The 20,491-nt window shown below is 34.2% G+C and overlaps 2 protein-coding genes across 2 annotated transcripts; both read right to left on the reverse strand.

Annotated features, from left to right (window-relative positions):
* Positions 1 to 12,684: 12,684 nt before the first annotated feature.
* LOC110719083 (protein trichome birefringence-like 43) lies at positions 12,685 to 14,717 on the reverse strand. The gene is made up of 4 exons (XM_021897990.1): positions 14,137 to 14,717; positions 13,868 to 14,042; positions 13,594 to 13,778; positions 12,685 to 13,440 (listed from the first exon to the last, which is right to left on the reverse strand). Exons 1-4 carry the CDS (start codon positions 14,586 to 14,588, stop codon positions 12,933 to 12,935), a joined length of 1,320 nt encoding a protein of 439 aa, XP_021753682.1. The 5' UTR covers positions 14,589 to 14,717; the 3' UTR covers positions 12,685 to 12,932.
* Positions 14,718 to 15,898: 1,181 nt separating this feature from the next.
* On the reverse strand, positions 15,899 to 20,491 carry LOC110719111 (F-box/kelch-repeat protein At3g23880-like). Its single transcript, XM_021898008.1, has 2 exons — positions 18,966 to 20,491; positions 15,899 to 16,285 (listed from the first exon to the last, which is right to left on the reverse strand). Exons 1-2 carry the CDS (start codon positions 20,246 to 20,248, stop codon positions 16,267 to 16,269), a joined length of 1,302 nt encoding a protein of 433 aa, XP_021753700.1. The 5' UTR covers positions 20,249 to 20,491; the 3' UTR covers positions 15,899 to 16,266.

Below are 20,491 nucleotides of genomic sequence, written 5' to 3' on the forward strand. Positions count from 1 at the left end.
AGGTTTAGAAGATAGATTTTAGATAAAGTCAGCAAAACAGCAAGCAGCCGAGAATCTTAGTTTTTAAGATTTTTGTCTTCATGCATTGTTTTACTTTTTAATGAACAAATTATTTATGTATCAAACATATGAACAATTTTTTAGAATGCATCTTTTATTATATCAAGCAGTATAGTTATAAATTTATAATACATATAAACGACTATGAAAAATTATAAAAAAAATTATAGTTGGACATGTTTTGGACCCGTTTTAGACCCGAGACCTACTAGACCCGATGGACCTGGGTCTAGCTTTTTTTAGACTCGGTGGGTCTGGGTCGAATTTGGGTCCACCTCTAAAATTTCGGGTCTAGGTCTGGGTCTTAGTGGACCCGACCCCTTGCCATCCCTAGCCTACAGTATCCACATCCTCAGCTCAAACCAAATACCGGTCTATGGATTTCACTACTAGCGAGTTGAAATAATTGAAGCAGTTGTTGTTTTTTTATGGTGTAAATCATTCAAAGTCTATGCAGTTTTTATATGATTTTCAGTCATCCCTGCATGTCTGCATATAGCTAAGAATCCGGTGTTTCATGAACGTACAAAGAATATTGAGGTAGATTGTCATTTTGTTCGTGATGAGTTGTTAAATGGTAATATCTCTACCTCATATGTTTCAACTGCTCATCAGTTGGTAGATATTCTTACCAAGGCTCTTAGACGACAATAGGTTGGTTTTATTTTACGCAAGTTGGGCATTTGTGATTTACATGCTCCAACTTGAGGGAGGGGGAGTGTAGACACCCAAATGTGTCTCCCCAAAACCAAACCCAGTGATGAATACCTTTCACGTCATTTTATTATTAAAATATCTCCTTTCTGTTCGTTTTTGATGAAAATATTTCTTTTCTTACCCTATTTATGAAAAACATGCATTCCAGTTTAGTTTGGTCCATGATATGGGTCCAATAATAGTATAGTTGGATGGGGCATTAAAAGACCTTTCCAACGATATATTATAAGCTCAATTCCGATGAATAATGAGGAAGTTATGGCCAAAATACTAAACTGGGCCAAAATACTAAACTGGGCCCAAATCGGATTTTACCTACGGCCCAATGATCATAAGGAGGGTCCAAAGGTTTAATCCTATTCCTAAAATAATTAGGATTTATTAGAAGTTTCTATAAGTTTCTAAAAGATCTTAATTATCCTTTTTGAAAAGATAAAATCAAAGAGTTTGAAACTGAATAAAACATTCCATTTTTTAAATCCTAATTCTATTCGAATTTAAAGATGTTCAAAGACAGTCAGATATTATTTGTGTACCTCATAATATTTATCCAACTCTTATATGGTTGGATATATCTTGAAATTATCTTTCCAATGATATATTATAATATTAATTCCGAGCTATAACGAAAAAGATATGAATGGAATACGAAACTCTATCAAAAACTGACACCCTTCCCTTATTTCGGACATATCTTTTTATATAAAAAATATTTTAATCTTATTTTAATTGTGTTGGAAATTATACTATCAAGAGTTTTCCAACGACATATTATATGACTTATTTGGACTTCTGAATCAAAAGATATGATTAAAACAAATCCGCAAAAAAGCTATCTAAGCGCCAAACGACAGGTCTGTCCCCTGGCGACGATACCTGTCGCTTGGCGACGAGCTTGTCGTATGGCATTGCTCCTGTCGTTGGCAACAAGAGGTCTTTTATTCCGAATAGGACTCGAACTCTTTTCTTTCGATTTCCGTGCTATTTTTTCTATAAATAGGAGTCGTATCTCCCTGTTTTTAATCATTCACAACAATCATCATCTCTCTCTCTAAAAGCTAGAAGCTTTCCTTCTCTCTCTATTCTTTTTCTAAACCTTCCTTTTTGCAAAATTCCTCATACATTAGTTCTAGACATACCTCAAGTTTGAAGTTGCTTTCGCCCTAGACGTGAAAGGTTGATAGTTTCTGAGGGTTTAATCCTAAATCTTTATTTTAATTATTTAATTTAATTGTTTTGATTAATATTTTCCTTGAAATTACTAACGTGTGTATTTTGTTATTAGAAAGAGATACGAGGCATCGAAGTAAGTAATTTAATTGTTTCATTGATCTTTTGATAGAGAAATCATGCTTCGATTATTTTGTTGATTCCTAGTATCATGTTAGGATGTTTTATTGCTTCCTAGTATCATGTTTAAGGTTAATTAAGTTTCTAATATCAATTATGATTACTATGATGCTTCATATTTCTTTTCTAATATCGTGTTAGGGCTAAAGCTTTGATCTTTAATGTTTAGTGACATGATAGGGTCTGTTATTAATCTTGTTAGTATCATGCCTAGGATCTTACTATTAATATTATGCTTTAACATGATTAGGATTGTTATTATGATTATTGTCATTGATTTAGGATTATAATTGTTTTAATTGTTATTATGTTTCTTGATGTTGATTATTTTTATTGCTTGACCACGCCTTTTATGCATGTTTAAAGGGATTTTGTACTTGTAACACGCTTAATAAGATAATTAATAATCTTGTTTGGGTTAATATGATTATATTTCAAGTGATCGCCAATAATAGTTTTGTTTGTACATTAATATTCAACCAATATAGATGAACAGATTTAGGGTTAATCTATTGATTGCATGTTAGTCAGAAAGTGCACATGAATACAAGAAGAATAAAGTAGAGGCCTATTTTTAGGGCAGGTTGAATCTCTTTTAGGTTCAATTTGTACCTTCATCCCCGAACTTTTAGTCATGGTTCCAGACCTATTGAAGTTAACGATCTCTTGGATCGTTAAGGGGTGTAACCTTCACCCTGTGAACGGTTTGCAAGTTCCTAAAACTTGTTGGCGACTCTTTTACTCTAGCTTCCTTCCCTTTGGACGCCACCATGCCTAAGTGTATGATCACAGTGGGGCTCAAGTATGGGATGACTTGAAATATTCCCTACAGGGAGTGTTAGGGTTTAGTTGGTTATTTATGTTAATATTGTATCTTTGATAAGTTTATCTTGCTAGGAGTTTTATGCAATTTAGATTATGTTTTGTATTGTGTATATATATGTGATTAATATCAATACAAAGGTCAAGCCATTTTCTCCACAATATTCTTGAGTTTAACAACCGGTGGCGGATCCAGGGGGTAAATAGAGTTACAGCTGTACGCCCATTCTAAAATATATATATATATATATATATATATATATATATATATATAAAAGAAAAAAAAAACAGTTTACCAAAGAGACCAGGTAATAGGCGGTCTCTTAGGTTTTGCCAAACAAACAAAAAGCTGACGCATTGCTTTATAGATCACCTACTTTTCTACTAAGACAATTGTTCTCATTTTTCTGTTACTTTACCAAGATCAATAATACGAAGTTGTTGCTTTTCGTACTATTTTTTTTCCTTCCATTTCTTATTTTGTTTTTATTTATTTGACAGATTATTTTTTTTATCTAGTACACTTATTTTTTTTCAAACTTTGTACTATTAATCATATGGAGTAGTAATTTTCCTTGTCTTGTACTATGAAGTATGATGAAAATGGTTTCAATTCCAAAAAAAAAAAAGTACAAAGGTTTCAATTACTTTTTATATTATCTTACTTCAAATATATTATTAATTTCTATAATTTTCTAATTATCTCTCATTGAATAAAATATGAGTTTGCGCATTATTAGTTTTAAACATAGTATGTTCATTAATATGCTTTAATTTTTTTCCTTCGAATAAACTTCCATATGATTACTATTAATATGCCTTAATTCGAGTACTCGTATATTAAATTGTGACAAGGAATTATAGTAAGTGTAATTAGTTATATTTTAAGATAATACAAGTATAATTTTATTTTATCTATTATATGATCATTGACATAAAATAAAAATTTATCTATGAGTTTTATAAAAGTGTAATTGTATGGCCTTTAATTATATTAGTTTTATTGTTTGGTTCAATTATGGACAATATTTTAAGAATAAGGAATACATTGGATGACTAATAAGAGGGTGGAATGAAACAATAACTAATTATAAATCATACTTGTATTTTAGTTTGTCAAGTTTCGTATTTTTTAACAAACAGAATTTCGTACCCCATTATCATATTCCTAGATCCACCACTATTAACAACGGTCGTTTTGCAGACTAGCAAATAAGATTGTCATCCAAGAGAACACAATACCCAAAAGAAGATTACTGAGTTTCGGGACAACTGCCCTTATCGACGTCTGTGTAAGAAACTAATCCGGGGCTCTCTTGGAGCATGCATAAATAAACCGATCTACTAAACGGCATATGCAATGTCTTATCGTCGAAAATTTCTTCAAATCATTTCCAAAATTTGTAGCATCGAGCTTCATTATTGTGTAGACTAAATCCCTTATGTCATCTCATATATCCATTGTTTCACAATAATAACATCGAGCTGCTTTCATGTAAATCGAGTCATCAATTTCAGACGGGGCAAGGAACCAAAGCATCAATGTGGTCTAGATTAAAGTGCAATCCTGAATTTGGAATATAATTAGACTAAACTTAGCTTGTCTTTATTGATACTCATGCTTATAAGGGTAATGATAATTTTGTTTTGACAAAATATGAAAATGCTGAATGAGGGAGGCTAAGTGAAGTTGAAGAGAAGGCTGCTGAGCTATAATGAAGCTTTTGGAAGCTACTAAATTCTGCTGGGATTCATAACAGAATTCTGTTGCTAGATATTTTCTGTTAGAAAAGTTGTTAGAAAGTTGTTACAAGATATTTTGTATAAATAGCTGTAATAATACATCTTTTGTATTCATTCAATATCATTTTCGAAAATCAATAAAATTGAGTTCTTATTTCTTCTTTCAATTCTACTCTCTCAAAATCTTATCATTGTATCAGAGCAGCGATCCTGCTAATAATCAATAATTTTTCGAAAATTCTTCATTCAACCATAATTCTAGATACTTATTACAGTATCAGTTAATTAATTTTTCCAGAATTTCTGGTTAAATTTTTTTTCGATCAGATTTTCATTTTTTATCATTTCAAGCACAAAATTTTTGCTTTAATCTAATTTTTCAAGTAAAATCTTGATATACTGGCTGCACAAGAAGCTCATTCAAACTTCAGAATCCAACTCAACAAATCCTGAGGGAAAAGTGTTGCTAAATTGATACCGAAACTCCTTGCTGCATTGATGCTCGAGAAAGCAAGAGATGTAATGAACATGCTGCAGGGTCAGGCCTTTCAGGGAACCATGCATTCCTCCCGGGCTGGGCTCTCGCGTGTCCGGAGTTCGATCAGATCAACTAGCGACCGGTTTACAGTAACAATAAAGAGTGGGCTAAACTATTAGCAGGAGTAGAAACTGCACCATTGTGCTTACTTAAAGGTAAGGAGGAAGGATTCTTTCAAATGGCCACCTTGCCCCTATTCCAAAAAAACGCCGATGATCCAGAAGTCCAGGCTTTTTTGGGATTCCGGCCATAACATAATGGACAGATCCAAGACGTACTCCTACTTTCCTCTTTGCGACCTCATCACTTCAATTCAAGCGCAAACCTATTTCTTAGTCATCGGGCGAGTTCTTATTTCTCATAAAAGACTTTCTGTTAGTGATTGTAAGTAAAGTAATGAGTTCGGAACAAAATCTACTATTTCAAATCTAAATGTGGTTGGGCTTTAGGGGGCTCATCATGAATTAGGTCGGGGTGGCTGGTGGTTTCGGGATCCCGTAGAAAATGCTTCTTTTATGCCTAGATCAGTTTATTACATACATCCAAGTGAAAATCCGACCGTGTCACTTGTTTCAGAGAAGTTTAATGGAGATAACTATCAAGACTGGAAGAGAGGAATGATCCTAGCTCTTTCTATGAAGAACAAAATGGCTTTCATTGATGGAAGCTTGCCAAAACCAGGTGATTCAAATCCTTTGGTGAATGCTTGGAATAGATGTGACAATATGATAATCTCATATATTTTGAGATCTTTGGATACTACGCTTGCTAAGAGTGTGATTTTCTTTCTACTTCTTATGAGATATGGAAAGATCTAGAAGTTAGATATTCAGTGATTTCTAGACCACGTATATACTCATTACTGCAGACCTTGAATCAATTGGAACAAGGTTCAACTACAATTGCTGAATTCTTTACCAGAATCAAAGGAATTTTGGATCAGATCAGTGCAGGAAATCCGATTCCTACTTGTAATTGTAATAGATGCACCTGTAACTTGACTCGAAAGTTTTTGAAAACTCAACACGATGAAAGATTGATTCATTTATTGATGAAACTTGATCCTAAACATGCAAGATTCAGAACTAATATCTTGATGATGAATCCTTTTCCTGCTATGTATGTTGCTTACAATTTGTTGATTCAAGATGAGAAGCAGAAACAGATTACTGATGTTGTTAACAGGCAACCTAACATGGCTTTTGCAGCTTCAAAAGAAAGGAGAGGTATCTATAGAAGAACTTATCCACCTTCTGCTCGAGCATCCTTGTATTGTGATCATTGTAAGCTGAACAATCATACTGTTGATAAGTGCTGGAAGTTACATGGTTATCCTGCTAAGGGAGGATGCAATAAGAACAAAGGAAAGAGAGTGGCTGTTGTTACTTGTTGTGAGAACTTTGATGAAGATGATTGCAACAATCATTTCACAAAAGATCAGTATGAGAAGCTGGTCAGTTTAATACAACAATAAAGTAGGGCAATTCTACAATTTCAGTGAAATGGCCAACATGGCAGGTAATTGCTTGTCTTAATTCCAAATGGATTATAGATAGTGGAGCAAGTGATCATATATGTTCAAACATAAGTTTGTTTGATTCATATGATGTGTTTGATAAGTATCCTAGTTCAATAATTGTGGCTAATGGCAAAGCAGTAGAAGTAAAACATATAGGCACAGTGAAGTTTGAGAATGGGATTGTGCTTAAGAATGACCTACGTGTTCCTGAGTTACATTTTAATCTGATTTTTACTCATAGAATATGTAAAGATATGGGATGTGATATTGTTTTTACACATGACTTGATCCAGGATCACTCCCAGAAAACTTCTCTGGTTCTTGGTAGTATGGATTCTGGACTGTATGCAATTTCAAATGGAGATTTGAAGAAGAGTGAGGGATGTATTTCTTCAATAAATGTGGATGTTGCAGATGAAGAAAATATATTGCACTTGAGATTAGGTCAATTACCTTTTAGTAAATTGAGTCACATGGATCCTAAGTTTTCTAATAAGTGTTGTAATGACAGTATTTGTCAAATCTGTCCAAAAGCTAGGCAAGTTAGGAAATCTTTTCCTAAAGAAAGTATTAAGAGTGTCAATTGTTTTGACCTTTTACATGTAGACACTTAGGGTCCATATAAAGTAAGAACATATGATGATTGTTCTTATTTCTTAACTGTAGTTGATGATATGTCAAGGCATACTTGGACATTTCTTATGAAGAATAAATCTAATTGTGTTGATATTTTGGAATTTCTGATTACTTTTATTCACACTCAGTTTGGTGTGTGTGTAAAGTGTTTGAGAACTAATAATGCTAAAGAACTGTGTGATGGAAGGGCACTTACAATCTATGAGAAGTTTGGGATTTTTCATCAGAGGAGTTGTGTAGACACCCCTCAGCAAAATAGGGTAGTTGAGAGGAAACACAAACATTTGTTAGAGACGGCAAGGGCTTTGTTCTTTCAGTCTAAAGTTGCTATAAAATATTAGGGTGAATGTTTGCTTTATGCTACTCATTTAATTAACAGGATGCCCTTGTTTTGTCTTGGTTATGTTTCACCATATGAGAAGGTTCATGGTGTTGCTCCCAACATTGAACATTTGAGGGTATTTGGATGTTTGTGTTATGCTGCTACCTTGAAGAATAACATAACCAAATTTGATTCTAGATCAACACCCTGTGTTATGCTTGGCTATCCAATTGGTCAAAAGGCATATAAACTTTTGAACCTAGAAACTAACAAAATTTTTGTTTCTAGAGATCGTGTTCCATGAAAGAAACTTTCCCTTTCATATCTCATCCCTACCCCATAAACCAAATTCCATTTTTCTTCCATCTGAAATAGCTTTTGTCTTTGATTTTGACCTTGATATACCCGAGCCTTTTGTCCTACTCCCCGACCAAATAGTTCCAAATCAGGCTAAACCTACTAATAACACACCTAGTTCACAAAATAATCAGCCAAATAGTGAACCTATGCCATAAAAAACACCACAGAAAACCTCAACCAGATAGACAGTCTATTAGACCTCACAGAAAACCAGCCTGGATGATTAATTATGTTTGTGCAGTTGAGTCTGCTACTTCACATTGGTACAATATTGTAACCTATGAAGAGTTTCCTATTCATTTAAGAGCTTTTATTGCTCAAATCTCAAATATCACAGAGCCAACTACTTATTTTGAGGCTGCACAGCATCCAGAGTAGATAGAGGTAATGAATAAGGAATTAGAAGCATTGTCTGCTAACAATACTTCGGTTGTTACTAGTTTACCTAAAGGTAAAAAGGCCATTGGATGTAAATGGGTGTATAAGGTGAAGCCGAAGAAAGATGGGTCACTGGAAAGGTGTAAAGCAAGGCTGGTTACAAAGGGTTTTACACAAAATTATGGAGTAGACTATGATGATACTTTCTCACCAGTTGTCAAAATGGACACAATTAGATGTTTACTTGTTGTTGCTACTGGAAATCAATGGCCATTGTTTTAGTTAGACATAAACAATGCCTTTTTACATGGCTCACTAATGAAGAGGTTTATATGAAGATTCCACAAGGTGTACCAAATCTAGAAAATAATATGAGTAGGTTGGTCAAATCCTTGTATGGGTTAAAGCAGGCTAGTAGACAGTGGTTTGCCAGATTAACTGCAGAACTTCAGAAGAAAGGTTTTGTTCCGAACAAGAATGATTATTCTGTGTTTACCCTCAAGGAGAAAGGTGATATATGCATAGCTACAATTTATGTTGATGATATTATTCTAACTGGTTCAAATGCAAATGTTCTGATCAGATTGAAGACTCATTTACATGCTGTTTTTAGCATCAAAGACTTAGGTGAACTGAGTTATTTTCTTGGAATTGAGGTTTCAAGGTTAACTACTGGCATTATACTCAGTCAAAGAAATATCACTAAAGAGTTACTTGAGGTCTGTGATATGGATATCTCAAGAACAGCAAGGACACCTCTTCCTATTAGTGTAAAGTTTTTAGCAACTGAAGGGGATTTGTATCAGGAACCAAAACATTATCGAAGTATGGTTGGGAAGCTGAATTTTTTGACTCACACCAGGCCTGATATATCTTATGTTGTTCAAACTCTTAGTCAACTCATGTAATGTCCAATGTTATAGGATGTTAAGGCTCTGCAACATTTGTTGAGATATGTAGCTGGTACTATTGGTCAAGGCTTTTTTTGCAGGCTACTAAACAGGTCACACTTCAAGCATACTCAGATTCTGATTAGGCTGCTTGCATAGACAGTAGAAGATCTGTCACTGGTTACTTGATGATTCTGGGTAATAGTCTAATTTCTTGGAAGTCTAAGAAGCAGTCAACTATATCCAAGTCCTCTACTGAAGCAGAATACAGAGCAATGGCTGCAGCAGCATCAGAGATAGCTTGGCTTGTGAGACTGTTAATTGACCTTAGTGTTACTGATCTTACTCTAGTTAGACTGAACTGTGATAATCAGTCTGCTATTCACTTGGCAAAGAATCCTGTAATGCATGAGAGAACCAAGCATATAGAGATTGATTTCCACTTTACCAAGGATAAAACTGCTGGAAGGGCTTATTGATGTTCCTACTGATGGTCAACTAGCTGATATTCTAACCAAAATTCTTCCTGCTGCACAGTTTTCTAAGCTATTGGCCAAGCTAGGCGTGTCTCAAGCACCCATACCTAGCTTGAGAAGGGGTATTGATACTCTCATAAGGGTAATGATAATTTTGTTTTGACAGAATGTAAAGATGCTGAATGAGGGAAGCTAAGTGAAGCTGAAGTAAAGGCTGCTGAGCTGTAATGAAGCTTCTGGAAGCTACTAGATTCTGTTGGGATTCATAACAGAATTCGGTTGCTAGATATTTTCTATTAGGAAAGTTGTTAGAAAGTTGTTACAAGATATTTTGTATAAATAGCTGTAATAATACATCTTGTGTATTCATTCAATATCATTTTTGAAAATCAATAAAATTGAGTTCTAATTTCTTCTCTCAATTCTACTCTCTCAAAATCTTATCAGTCTTTATTAAAGTCTGATGAAGACAAGTCTCAAATTACGTTGACACAAATTTTGATGATGATGATGATGCACTTTAAGGTTATATGTATATGTTTTGGGATTGCGGTTTCTACAATCTTTGATGCCAGAAATTAAACATTGTGGATTTAATTGTAGAAGTCTATGATGATAAATTTTTTTTAATTTGTAATAAAGTAACAATATTGGATTCTTGCTTATGCATTTGATTATGATCTTTTTCTATTGCTTATCCCAATTAGGTACTTTTATGATTTGGTAATTGAATTTGCAATTAAAAATTTTTTTATGTCAATTATTTTATTTTTTGTAAGATAAAGCTTTTGAAGAGAGTTTTTGGTCTACTTGAGTTATGCATGCTCGACATTTTGACAATATTCTCCATCTAGGTTGTGTTGATGCTTTCACGTTCGGATTTTTGTGTTTGGTAACACAATGATTCACAAGTTAGAGAAGAAAGACGTATGTATTTTGATTGCCTAAAATTAGTAGACATATGGTTGTAGGGGGTGTTACGCACTGGCCACGAAAGCCTCACCATACGTAGAATTTTCGAAAGATAGAACACGTTTTAAATTTTGATGAGTTACCACCTTGATTTTTTGAGGAGCATTGAAACCTCAAATAAATTTAGCACACTTAAACACCAATGTAATTATATAAGGTCAGTTTAGGATATGTCAAAAAAAAAAAAAGTCTTTCAAATAGCATTTTCTGCAATATAAAAGTTTATCTTTCATAGAAAAAAAATAACTACATACAATGTACATATAAAAGTTGATAGCTAGACTAAGGGCAGCCTTAAGGGTGAACAAAAAAATAATTCACAATGAGTGAACAAGTGAATGGGTGGCTTAATGGTGATCTCTATAATTGTTCATAGTGAATGGTTGTGGGATCGATTGCTGCTGCAAGCATTTGGACGAATTTATGGATTGTGGGCCCCACCCATTTTTAGTTTTTTTCAGGAAAAAAATAGAAAGCAGCGGCTGGGAGCGCGCCACTTGGCCCAGCCGCTGCTTGACACGTGTCACTGTTTTAAATAAATCCGTTGTAATTTTGCAACGAATATATTTTACAAAACACAAATAAAAAAAAATTACCAACGACTCTATTTTTTTCCCCTCTATAAATAGACACCCATATTGCTATACTTTCTTCAACTTTGAAAATCCATTTCTTTCTACTATATTTTTCTCTTCAAAAATCCCCTCTATAATTACCAATATTATTATTATTATTAATATTAATATTATTATTATTATTATTATTATTATTATTATTATCGTTATTTTTATCATTTTTATTATTATTATCGTTATTATTATTATTTCCTTTATTATTATTATCGTTATTATTATTATTTTTATTATTATTGTCGTTATTATTATTATTATTAAATTTTTATTTTTTCCAAATATAAATTATAATTATGGATGCTAATACCAACCCCAAAACAAATAGAAAGAAGAAAAAAAATTTGGGTCAAAATATGATCCTTCAAGCTCGTTTTGCCATTATTAAAAAGCCGTCTTTGGCGTGGGATACCGACATACTCCACAATATCATGCTCGCCTGCATCATAATACATAATATGATCGTTGAAGATGAACGAGAGACGTATCAAAATAACGTTAATACCAATGAGTTTATGAATGCTGGAGGCAACGCTTATGAGGACACTACCGAGTACCGTACTGATCGTATTGTGGATATCGGCTTATACTTGTCTCGTAGAACAGAGATTGAGGATCAACAGACTCATTTGCAGCTAAAAAACGACTTGGTCGAACATATATGGAATAAATTTGGTAACAACGAAAACTTAGGCAACTAGGTTTACAACAAATGGTTACCCCTAAGGACATCTTACAAAACGATGTGTAGTTGTTTTTTTTTTTAAAATAAAATGTACTAGATTATAGTTGTAGAACTGTAATCACGATTTGTACCTCTTTTTTTTTTTTTGTTAATTAAAATTAGTTGCGTTGTTGTTTAAAAAATATTAATCACAAGAATTAGTTTTTTAAAAAGCTGATAAAAAAATGCGATAATTTCTTAATTAGTAATCACGATTAAAATATTAAATACGTCAATTAATTATATTGACATCGGGTTAATAAATTATAATTATGAAACAAAAAAGATTATATTTACAAAAATAAAATAAGGTGGGGTAGGGAGTATTGATGATGAACCATTGTTTAGTGTTCATTGTTAAGAGTGAATATTGTAAATGGTTTGTTGGGTTGATGTGGATGAGAGAGAAATGATTATAGTGACCCATGAACCATTTATTTGGGTTCACCAATAAAGATGCTCTTAAAATCACATAACACAAATCTAAGAACTCTATGTTTCGATTTTATATCCAACGATCGATTTCTGTCAACGCCAGCTGTTCAGACGTATTTTTTTTTTGGGTGGGGCAGGGGGGTCATGTATAAATCACCATAATTATTAAAGGGAAATATATAAATATTAGTATCAACTTTTATTATATAAATATATATAAAAAAACAAATTAAGTATTATTTTGTAGATGAGTAGTTGTTAACAGGTTAAAGTTGAACCTTTGTCCAACTTTTCTATCTCACCTAAGACAAGAACTGTTCACAAAAAAATAAAAATTGTCAACTAAAAAAAATTCTAAGGACTAGCTAGTTCTACCCCCTGAAGTATTGAAGAACAGAGAAGCATAAAGTAATCTATTCCAAGTATCAGGCAATCCAGGAAGACACCAATGACTGCAATCAGCATATCCTGTTAGACTATTCTCAAATTTTTTGATCATTACTTTCCATTGACTGCTCCTATAAATTGAAGGATGTGCATCCCTTCTATATTGTGACAATTTTGTGATATTCATGTACTTCACTTGTATGTTGTTCACCCCTTCTATCACCTTCTTAATGACCGGAAGGAGTATATCAGATCTTTGCGCGACAGACTTCAGAGAGTCCTCCTCCAGAGGCTGGGTTGCATTGTAGCACCAGTCGTCTGAACTGTGGTGCACTGCTGATAGACTTCGGAAATATACTGATGTATTGTTAGAATCGACATTGCTGTTGATCCATGTTGACCATGTTGTCATGGCTCGTTCGTATGCTAGCTCTATTGGCATCTCTTCTACTAACTTACCCTCATATTCAAACAAATCCCACCTGTAAAGTAAAAGATTGTCATAACTTAACTGTGAGATCATTAAAATAATTGGATTTTTATACTTGCATTCTCTCAAAACTCGACGTTTATAATGAAATTGTAGATTCAATCACAAACATCAACTATATGTGATCATAGTTGAGCTTTCTTACGATTTCATTTTGCCACCGTGCAGCCACCAGTGGCCGGAGTTGAATACCATAACATCAGCTCCTTTCCATTGCAACGAATTCGGTGATAGCTTGTCTAGCACAAGAACTTTGTGACCACTTACATGTTTTTCAATAAACTCAACTAGAAATGGACTCCAATAAAACTCAACTGTGCAATTATAATCCTGCAAAAAAAAAAAACACAAGAAGAAGAATAAGTAGCTATATTAAAGTTTAAACAATATAATAAAGAAAATATGTCTAGTTATAGTACCTTAGCTTTCAAAAACTTATAAACTGGACTCTCTGCACTCACTTCAACACTGGAAGAAGGAATGGAGGAATACAGAAGACAAGCAAGAGACATCCACATGTTTCGATTTAGCGAATCTCCTACCAAAATCACCCTCTTGTTTCTCAATCTTTCTAGCATATCTGTTCCATTGAACCTACCAAAATAACAGTAAGTTGCTCATCATATAATTCGAGGTATATGAACATTATTTAGTTCAATTAATAGAATAAATACTTTGTACAACTTACAATGGTAGGTCACAACCCTGAGCTTCCCATCTCCACCTCTCATACTCGAAATCCGGTCTCCCATTTTTCCTGCAGCTCATTTTCTCTTCAATAAACGGACACCTAGTTGAATCATATCCAGGATCTTCATCTGGCAAATACACCCACTTCCCTTCAAACATGTTACACTCCTTATCAACTTCCTCACCTGGCTCGACAACATCTTCATCTGTCACATTCAGTTTATTCTCCGGACTAATAACAGTAATATTAAAATGCTCCAAAGGCTTGATCACACTAACAGTCGCATCAGTTTCATCCAATGGAACGAATTCAACCACAGTACTCTGTTCAGCCATAAAACTCGTATACGGGTTCACCTGATAGGCAAACAGAAGCAGTAGGGTGAACCCAACAAAGCTTCCAGCCACGAAATACTTCCACGAATCATTGACATTAGAAACAAGCTCCATGACTAAATTTGGAGATCTTTCAGAGCTTATATTGAAGTTTATATTGTAATTGGTATATTATTTGTGTTATTTTCTACTACATGTAGTAGTGCTAGGAATATAGGAAATATACCATAAAACTTTATCATATAAACCTACATAAATCTATTTTAGAATATCACTAAGATATATTATTATCATAAATATAATATCATAATATTTATATGAAAATATATATTAAGTCAGTCAACTTTGTAAACTATAGTCACATGCATATGCATTAGCATGTGAAATATGATTAAGTTAGTAATTTCAAGACATAAATCAAAGATGTTAGACAACCTACTTTTTTATAATTTTATTAGATTTGGGATGTAAGTTTGTGCAACTACTCTTGAAAACGTTTTTTTTACAAAAACTTAACCTTAAAGAGTAAGCGGTACGGCAACACAAAAGTTTGATTCGTTATTGCTTCTAGTACAGTACACCATTTTTTTTTCCTTTTTACAGTAAATAAACTAGAAATAGATAAATTTGCTGCAGATCGGCAACTTAATTAGATTCTCCCTTATCCGACTTTGTTGCTGAATATCCAGCCTCTTTTTACTTTGTTACTCGTACTTTTCAACTTAAAATTCATCGTCAATCTTGTCACATTGTCCGAACCTTTTGAAAGCAAATAATACGGAATTTGTTAATACGGAATTTGTTCATGTGGTTTTGTTACATGTGTCTTTTATCTATCACTTATACAATTGATTTGATTTTTATTTATCAGCCTTTTTTTTTTTTTAATATTGTGGCTAATCACACCACGCGGCAAGCTAACACACAGTAAATGGAACGAGTAAGTCCTGATCAAGTGACCCTGGCTACACAACTCCTGACCAACCGAGTAACCCATGACTAAGTAACCCCGGCCACTCGAAAATTTGTGACCATTATTTGCTTGTTTAATATGTTTATACAAATTGAACAAATTAATCTTGCTCATTTGCAAAAGCAACAGGAAAATTTATCTTCCTTAATTGCTTATATGTATATGAACAAAGTCATTGAGTACGCGGATAATAAAAGAAAAATGAAGCTAATTAGCTCATTCATGAAACTCAGCAAAATAGACAATTGATTGATCAGTTGTATGGTGAGAATAAGATATTAAGTAATGCATAAGAATCCGTACTCATGGCACATGCTCGTAACAAAACTCTTATCACAAAGAGTTACTAGTCTTACTACTAAAGAAAATGAGGCAACTTTTGCAGACATAGAATTAAGCTCTTACAGTGTACCAATTAAAAAAATGATGATGTTTTGAAGCAAAAAAAAAATAAAATATGATGGTATCTATTCATTATGCCATCTTTCAGCTGAAGGTCGTCTGTAACTGAACATCATTTATAAAATTATAGGTGTATCTTATACTTCGTAATATACTTTACAAAGTACCAGAGGATTACTTTAACAGCAGCTGAAATACGGATCAATACAGTAAACCAAATTCTTACAGGTGATTCAAGAGCTTGTCATGTTTACATTTACAGAGACAAATTTCAACATTACATGCTGGAATAAATATATACATTCACCGCAGGGCGGAGGGGCCGCTATGACAACGGAATTTACATAATGTGAGTGTATATATAGCCGATTGAACATGAGTGTTACATTGTTCAGTTCCGATAATAATCCTCACTCCTTAAAAGCGCAAGTAGCTCCTGATGAAGACATACAAAAGTAAAAGTTAATTAGGACAACAGAATTGATTTCTCAATGAACTACGAACCAAACTTTTCTTAGACCAAAGATAAGCTACAACTCAAGGCAAGGCCAGCAGAACAGCACCATTATCAAGGATGACACAATTCAGAAGACAGTGTAGAAAAAAGACAGCATAAGTTTGGCAGTGCAGATAATTTACGACACCAGTGCAGAGCATGAAGGGAGTGAAGAGCAAATAATGACAACAATAGCCAGCCCTGACAGAATTTGTTAAAAGGCGCACTATTTAACTATAAAGTGATGTGCCAAATGTGACAACCGTAGTTCATGCAATGGATGACTTCAAACAGATTAGTACTGTAGAATACACATAAGCAATCTATAGAGAAAACAAAAAGAATAATGAAAGTAGACTAACTCTGCCACTGAACCATCACTACCACCTCACCACCGCCGCTACCCTAAGCACCACCGCCTATGCACTACAAAACCCACACAATCTTTGCCAAATTTACCCAACCACCACTGTAACCTAAAAACCCACCACCGCCTCGCCGCCCATCTACTACAAAACCCACCTAATTTCTACAATTCCACCCAATCACCATCCCAATCTAACAACCCACCAACAAAAACCCACCCCAACCTACCCATAGACCCATCTCAACCCTTTGAAATCCACCCAAAGTCCAACCCAATCTAATAATCCACCCATGAAACCCCACCCCACCCACCTGAAAACCCATCTCAACCCTTGAAATCCACCCATAACCCACCATTACCCTAAAAGTTCCACCCCATCCATCAAAATCCCAAGATCTAAGAGAGAGACCGAGAGAGAGAAAAAGAGAGATCGAGATAGAGAGACAATGCTTCGATGACATACAGTGGAGCTAGAGCGAGGCGGTGCTCCAGTGGGGTGGTTAGTTTGGTTAAGGAGGTTGAGATGGGGTTCACAAGGATAGTAAGAAGATGGCGGTGGTTTTGTTTACTTCGGGTTTTTCCCTCCTTTCCCTTTCATCTCTAAAAACAAACAATAAGACAAATGTAAGGATTAATTTCTTTTGCCCTCCTGTCCCATTGTTGATCGCATAACTTTTCCCTTTCTTTTACCAAACGCCCCCTTAGTCTCTTAAGAGTGAGCTGGGGAAGTAAAAAGCTTTAAGAAAGGGAGAACCAAAATTTTATGACGTGGCTTTGCATTTGAGTCAGAGTGATGGAAATCTTCTACCAATACAGGCATAAAATCACATTTAACAAGTACTCGTAGTAGATTAGAGATGAAAGGTTATCACAACAAATGACCCTGATAACCTGAATGAACTGATTTTCAGTATATATTTCCGTAACAACATTAATTTGCATAGATAAATACCATCCAAACTGACTTGATAGAAACCTAGCTATCAACCTTTGACGATTCAGAAATTGTCAATTCATCAAACAAATCTCTCTGATTTGCTACTTTATCCAACTAAAAATTCATGCTTGCTAGTTCTCAACTTCTCATCCTATCCTAATCATACATTAAAGTAATAAACATGGCCTTCAATACATTGAAAGTTTGAAAGACAAACAAATGACTTCAGGATACAAAAAGAAACAGTGGACATTCATCCAGAGTTCAAGACTACACTCAAATCATATCAATCACAGATTCACAATTACAAACTTAACAACAAAGTAAGTCTTTGCGTCATAAGCCTTGGGTATTGATTAGACTATAAGTAAGCAAGCTTACGGTTACATGGGTCAAATTTGTTGGCTTAAATATTTTACAGTATAACAGTAAATCGCTAAGGTCTTTTTTTTTTTTTTACGGAAGATAAGATCTTTACAAACATAACACTTTGTTTAGCTCCCTCTCGAACAAGCTTTATTCATAAACGACAGTCACTTGCACTAGCTTTCGATTTAAAGAAACAGAGAAAAATCAAAAGGACGGAGGTCAATTTTCATTCTAACATAACTCGGATCCATCCCAATGTAGCACATATTTGAGCTAGAATAAAGTTTTTGAGAACCTCTTCTAACACAACCCGGATCCATCCCAATGTAGCACATATTTGAAAACATCTTCTAACATAACTCGGATCCATCCCAATGTAGCACATATTTGAGCTAGAATAAAGTATTTCTGAAAAATCAATCATCTTAGGCCTCATAGCTTTCTAAGCTATGCACAATGAACAATTTTCAGTTATCTTACAGTCTAACAGGATTGCCTACAACCAACTTACAGCTTCTTTTTCTATCAAAGAGTTAAGAATATAATATCATTTGCTTGTACATTAGGAATTAACTAAGTTTATTTGTCACTAAACCATTAGTGAATTAATTCAAGGTTGTAAAGCTTTATAATTAGCAGTAGGAAAAAGAGAAAATTCATATAGTATATGTTTCTGCTCAAAAATGCCAAACACAAATGGCTAGTATAGAAACAATTTTCAGAAAACATAAACATTGCCATAGGAATCCGTTGTAATATGAAGGTATAAATACAGTAATTGAAATAAGCAAATACTTCAATATAAAAATTTCTGAGTACCGAGGAATCATATCATACAATTTTCACTACTTTTGTAAATTAATAGCCATAAACAACATTCTACTGATCATGACATATGAACTGCATTGAACAAGTAAAAATTTATATTGTAACAATTCAAGATTTACCTATATTGTTGTGTTGTCAATCTCTTCCCTACTTTCTTCTCCACAGGAAGTTTCCTGCAACGCAGAGCTCGATTTTTGAATCTGAGAAAGACCAGGCTTTGGACATAAGTATCCACATATGTTGGCTCAAGGATAGGCAGAGCAAGATTCTTCAAGTCCTGATTGTTAGGATCCCATGAAATCCAATTTCCAACAGATGTTGTCACCACAATTTTACCATCCCTGGCAACCATGGCACCTAATACTGAACCCACATTATCTCCTATATTAAAATCAAGAAGCTTTCTCCAGGATTTTATTATACCATACTCTTCCATCACCCATACATTACCTGCATCACCAGTACATGAAACAGCAAGCTTATCCTCGACTAACTTAACTGACAACAACACAGCACTAGACATCGGATTTGGCAAAAGAATCTGACTAAAGTCCTCGTTAGCAAGATCAAAAGCCAAAACTGTTTTAAGAAAAACATCATTAGGAAGTTTCATCTTACACATCCAATGGATAACCCCATTCACAAACACCCCCCTACGATCGAGAACAAACTTACCACCCTCAACACGAGATTTAACAGTCCTCCAATTACCCTTACTAAGGCTACAAACATCAGCATGAAAGTATGTATAATGTTTCTCCCCAATTTCCCACTTCCAACACACCCTCACCACCTTATAATCCTTCGAATTCGAATCAAACCCAAACCCAATAGTAAAATTGGGCGAATTACAACTTGGAATACCTCCATTTACGATTCCGATATCTTGTGAAATAAAAGATGGCATTAAGGCTGGTAATGGGAGGGTGAAAGCTTTTCTAATTGAAGGGTTCCACAAAATCAAAGGAACAACACGAAACGACGAATAATCAAAAACACATATTAACCCATGACAACAACCAACAATCAAACCCATACAACCAACAGGAGAATCAATTTCTACCCAATTATCTATAGGTTCATCAACATTATGCAAAAACAATTTACAAGGAACACTATAAAGTGTAGTAACACCATTTTTTGAGGTGGGGTTTAATTGATGTGATAAATGAACAGAAATAAAAGATGGGTTTGTGATTAAAGAATACCATGATTTGCAAACAGACATGAATCGAAGTAATGATGCAACTGGTAAGCGTTTGAGGATTTCAATCACCAATTCTTCGGGTAAATTGGGGTTTGATTTTGGGCGATTTCTTCTTTGGTAAACCCGAATATTTAAAGGGGGTTTATTGATTTGATTTTGGAATTCATGGATCTGATTTTTGTGTCGTTCAGCCATTAATGAGAAGCTCTGAAGCAAGATTTCTGAGTTTTTAAGTTAAAACAGAAAATTGTAAAGAGTGTGTTAGAAGGCTGTTGTTTCGTACTTCCCCTCATTTTGATTTTAAGTTTATTTTTAATTTTTTTTACTGTCCCTCTTCCACTAAGCAACACAGCAGAAGCTATCAGGTTATTCAGGTCCCAATATTTCGAATAACATTAGCCGCTTAGAAACGGCAACGGATTGTCGGATTTGATTGAA

The sequence above is a fragment of the Chenopodium quinoa genome, unplaced genomic scaffold, assembly GCF_001683475.1.
Source record: "Chenopodium quinoa cultivar QQ74 unplaced genomic scaffold, ASM168347v1, whole genome shotgun sequence".
NCBI lineage: Eukaryota > Viridiplantae > Streptophyta > Magnoliopsida > Caryophyllales > Amaranthaceae > Chenopodium > Chenopodium quinoa.

What these genes read in the sequence shown, in the direction of transcription:
- LOC110719083 (XM_021897990.1), bottom strand. Translation starts at nt 14,588, where the DNA reads ATGGAGCTTGTTTCTAATGTCAATGATTCGTGGAAGTATTTCGTGGCT. An exon ending in ATAAGTTTTTGAAAGCTAAG is followed by an intron (nt 13,779 to 13,867) that starts GTACTATAACTA and finishes TTTTTTTTGCAG; the next exon opens with GATTATAATTGCACAGTTGA. An exon ending in CACGGTGGCAAAATGAAATC is followed by an intron (nt 13,441 to 13,593) that starts GTAAGAAAGCTC and finishes TTTACTTTACAG; the next exon opens with GTGGGATTTGTTTGAATATG.
- LOC110719111 (XM_021898008.1), bottom strand. Translation starts at nt 20,248, where the DNA reads ATGGCTGAACGACACAAAAATCAGATCCATGAATTCCAAAATCAAATC.